The 4861-nt window shown below is 34.7% G+C and overlaps 1 protein-coding gene across 1 annotated transcript in view; it reads left to right on the forward strand.

Annotated features, from left to right (window-relative positions):
* The window catches only part of LOC107594156 (kinesin-like protein KIF20B), a 54875-nt gene that overhangs the window by 39496 nt on the left and 10518 nt on the right, over positions 1-4861 (forward strand). The window contains exons 14-17 of the mRNA XM_016284107.1: positions 383-503; positions 866-1070; positions 1144-1205; positions 1317-1436. Of these exons, the coding sequence (XP_016139593.1) occupies positions 383-503; positions 866-1070; positions 1144-1205; positions 1317-1436 (508 nt within the window). The remainder of the gene's footprint in view (positions 1-382; positions 504-865; positions 1071-1143; positions 1206-1316; positions 1437-4861) is intronic.

Here is a 4861-nt window from a genome sequence, read left to right on the forward strand (position 1 = left end):
GGCCTTGGATTTTTTTTTTTTTTTTTTTTTTTTTTAAGGGGGAGGAAATGCTCAAAAATCAGGGCAGGAACACTGGTCAAGTGAGAGATTTCTTTCTTTTTTTAAATAAATTTTTGTCATGGTATCAGTTCAGAAATAGTGAGATTTTTTAGTCAGGTATCAAATTAAAGTAAAAATGTTGGTATCGTGACAACACTACGTTCAGCACGTTTGTTTTTTATTTATTTTTGGCCATGTTTGTGCCGCTCTTTTACTTGCATAATTCTTTTAGTGAATCGGACTCTATAACAGTGCAGACATTGTGGTACTGTCAGCGGGTGCATTTCATTTTCAGTGTTCATTTAAGTTGCACTAATATATGTTGCTTTTTTCAATGTTTCAGTGACCGTCTCCAAAGAGCGAAAGAAATTGTTGAGGAAAGAAGGCTAGAGATACTGAAGAATCTGGTCAACAGAACTATTGGTGAAATGGCCGCTGTTAGCACTGACGAGAATGCTGCAAAGGTGATTGCAGAGGGTTTCATCTAATCAGAAAAATAAATAGGGACAAAATCAAGTGCCATTTGTGTCTGCTGTTAAAAGCCTGTGAGAATATAGCTGTTATTTCTGTTGTCTTCTTTTGGTTCAGCGACTGGTCCTTTTTAGCTTCATTATAATCCTAAAACCTGATGGACCTAATTAAGTGGGTTTTAATAGTTAATGGCAGGATTGTATGACTGTAGATAGATTGATGTGTATAGATCGAGATGCATTTTATAGGTACAAGGGAAAAGTAGGGAATTCGACCATATCTGTATCAAGGCACACATTTAACACAATGACATTGAAAGATATAATCTTTTTTTTCCTGTTCCGTATACTTCTAGGAGGCTAAAATTGAGCATTTGGACAGCATGATCGAGGCAATGCGGGATGATCTAGCTAAGATAAAGGGAGATGCAGAGGCAGTACAGATTTGCCTGACAAATGTCCCTGAATCACCCAGAACAATCAGTGATTTGAGGACACAGCTGGAGGAGATGAGAGAGGAGCTTCTCAAAAGCCAACAACTTCTCAGTCTTAAAACTATAGGTGTGTTCAATTACCATGAAGGGAAAAACTCAGTGTTTTATGACATATGTCTAATTATATAATCTCCTTTCAGAGTTTGAAGCAATGTGTGTTCAAATGCAGGAATCAGATTACCAGCTTCTCCAAGCAAATAGAGTAATCTGAATTTAAGTTTTCTTTTAAACATCTAAGGTTATTGTCAGTAGATTGTTTACATGGGCTACCTGGCTTCTGTTGTGTTGATCTTTGTTTGTTTGTCTTTTTTAGAATTATGAAAACAAGAAACTTAGATGTCAGGAACTTATGTCAGTCTGTCAGGAGAAAAATGGCATGATCTCTACATTACAGACTGCTTTGGACCAAAATGTGGAGGCAGCTACTAAAGATGTAAGTTTATAATACACTACTGTGCAAAAGTAGTTTCACAAGTAGTTTTCAGCTTATGCTGACCAAGGCTTTATTTACGTGATCAAAAATACAGTACAACAGTAATATTATGGGGGGGTGTTCACGGGGGTGTGTTCACGGTGTGTGTGTGTCCACTGCTGTGTGTGTGCACTTAGGATGGGATAAATGCAGAGCACTAATTCCTAGAATGGGTAACTATACTTGGCCACATGTCACGTCACTAAACGTCACTAAATTATGAAATATTATTACAATTGTAGATAACTATGTTCTTTTTAATGTATTATAAAATGTAATGTACTCTTGTGATCGCTAAGCTGAATTTTCGGCAGCCGTTATTCCAGATTTCGATGTCACCTGATAGTTCAGAAATAATTTGAATATGCTGATTTGGTGCTCAAAGACATTATTATTCAGGGCTCGCAGAATTTCAAAAACCCTGGTATCTTCAGATTTTTGTATACCAAAATTAATTTAACTAGCCCAAATAAAAAATATAGTGGCTTAACTTCAGTGGTTTTATTTTTTTAAATAACAAGTCAAGATTGTAGGGGTGCAATGGATCACAAATCATATGGTTCGGATAATATTTTGTGTATCGAGTCACAGATCGGATAATTTTTTGGATGAACAAAAAAAATATTATTATTTAAAGAAAGTACTACTTCGATACCACAGCAAAAACTAGTAGCATAACTAATAAAGGGCAAACATGATTAAAGACAAGTGAACGGTCAGTAATAAAATAGATAAAATAAAACAAAGCTACAAATAAAGTAAGCTCTAACATTAGTTTTTAGGCACAGAAATATAATAATTAAGTGTGAAATAACACTGCTTAGTGTTCGCTGTATAAATTAAATATAGATGAATATTGTGGTGTGGGATTATGCATAATTCTACTGATTCCTGCAGTTTCAACGCTTGTAACATGGGAAATTCCCGCTAATATTTCAGCGTGAAAGACGCTTGGGACAGATGACGGAATGCATAATTTGCATGTGCTTTTGAGTCTTACAATTTTAAACATTCAAGCACTAGATTCAGTATTTGCGCGCTCTCTGCGAGAACCCTCACACCCAAAGCACGCCCACATAGTGCCGTATCTGAGAGCGCACGACTACAGAATGAAGTCGTGTTGCACTTTATTGTGTGTAAACGGCCAAATAGACCAATTTGGTGTTTGCAAACAGTGAAGATGTTTTTTTGTGGGCGGAGCCTATTTGGTGGCAGAAAATGAAAGTTTTAAAGTAGCAGTCTATTGAAACCATGGAATAAAAGAATAAAAAAGGTCATTTTGAGTTTATATTTTTTTCTCGCAATTCCGAGATTACTCGGAACTCGTCATTCTCTGTTTTCCCCTCGGTTCAGAATCCCACATTTATAATCCCACACGTCTGGCTTTTTTTTCCCCTCAGAATTGACAAACTTGCATTTGTTGAGTTTTTAAAAAAGTCGAAATTGTGAGATAAAATAGGTAAATGTTATAGATTTAAATAGTAGGCTATTTCATGCTGTAACTGCAGGGCTAATACAATATGTCCCCTATGAACTGCATATGTGAATATTATGTAGACCTATTATTTAAATCAAATATATGCTTTAAAAGTAGGGTAATCATAGACGGTTTCATCCATAGTCTGTCCATTTAAATGTCTGTGTTTAGCTTCAAATGGTGTCTTTGACGACAGTATTCTATAAAAAATTATTTGCATTCCGATTCTGACATCCAAAGGCACAACAATACGTAACTGTGACATCTACTCCAAATTGGTCTATACATACAAAATTATGTCAAAATCTTGATGAGTATTCACGTAATCAGTCGATTTAAACTAAACATTGTCAGTATATAGGCTATTAAGTGAATGTAAACAGTTGAGAAACAAAACTTACATGTAACAGTAAGATCCGTGCATGAGGTCTTAAAAGAGACGGCAACCTAAATAAACCTGCTGCTGTCTGTCATTAATGTTTATTTAAACATTGAAGACTAAATCAAGTTAAATAGATTATTCAGTTTATGTGGTATTTGTGTACCTGAATATTACTGTTATACCTACCTGACAAACTTAAAACAGAGTTAATTTTATTTGTATCTTGTTATTGTATTTGTTTGTGCTATTGCTTGTCATTTATCTATTCTTATTTATTACTGACTGTTTACTTGTCTTTTATAGTTAAAATAAATTCAATTCAGAGTATGAATTCAAAGTTCTTTTTAAGTATCTTCCTCACAATATAAATATGAATCAACAACATTATAAATTGTAAAACACAAATACACTGGGTGACGAAACACTTAGGTTGGATGACTTTAGTTTAAAACTTTGTCTCAAATTAAAAAATTCCCCATAAGAGCCACCTAAAGGTGTGGAATTTCTAAAGATTGTCAAATGGTCAAGTGCAAAGACCGCAAGTGTTGGTATTTGGACAAGGGGTCAGACTTGCACTCTCAGACACTTGTGCTTCCGCAAGTGACGTCACTTGTAGTCTTTATTTTTTATTTTGTTCTATTTTTGGATTTACATTTTTTTTTTTAATCTCTCAACATTTTACAACAGTAGCCAGGTGGTGAAGACAAGAAAAAAAGAAACTAAATTACAATGTCACTTGCAATCGCCACTTGCACTCTCCGCTACCTGCGACGTCACTTGCAATCCACACAAATCTTGCGTGTTGCCAATGGAGACAAGACGCTGTGGTGGTGATTAAACGATTACAACTAATTTAGTTCTATAACATACAGGGAAAAGACAAGACCCGCAAATCCGTGGCCACAGAACAGCAGAATATGAACGCATGCGCAAAGTCTCTCGTTAAGCGTTTTCCTCCTGTAGAAAAACATAAACACTTAATATGGCTTAATGTATTAAGATGCTATTAAAATATCAAATTCAATATACAGTTTATTAATATAATGAATATGTATATAGTATTTTCCACCCATACCGCAAAACGTGACATAATGGACTAAGATGATAAAGACCAAACTCAATGCTCTTCATTATTAAAATATAGCCTACATAACTAATATACAGGCAAGCAGGTGAGCCCAGAATAAGGCTCAAATTTTGTTGTATGCATTTGTCATTTTTATTTAATCTCTTTATTTTTAAAATGTGTATAGGTAGTATTTATAAAGGTTTAGCTTTTAGTTTTGGATCTGTTTTTAGTTGTTTTAATACTACAATTGATTGCTTCTGTTGTCCTTATTTGTAAGTCGCTTTGGATAAAAGCCTCTAATAAATGACTAAATAAATAAATAAAATAAATAATCGTTTAATCACCACCACAGCGTCTTGTCTCCATTGGCAACATGCACGATTTGTGTCGAATGCAAGTGACGTCGCAGGTATCGGAGAGTGCAAGTGGCGATTGCAAGTGACTTCGTAATTTAGTTT

This window comes from Sinocyclocheilus grahami, unplaced genomic scaffold (assembly GCF_001515645.1).
Source record: "Sinocyclocheilus grahami isolate Dianchi unplaced genomic scaffold, SAMN03320097.WGS_v1.1 scaffold180.1, whole genome shotgun sequence".
Classification (NCBI taxonomy): domain Eukaryota; kingdom Metazoa; phylum Chordata; class Actinopteri; order Cypriniformes; family Cyprinidae; genus Sinocyclocheilus; species Sinocyclocheilus grahami.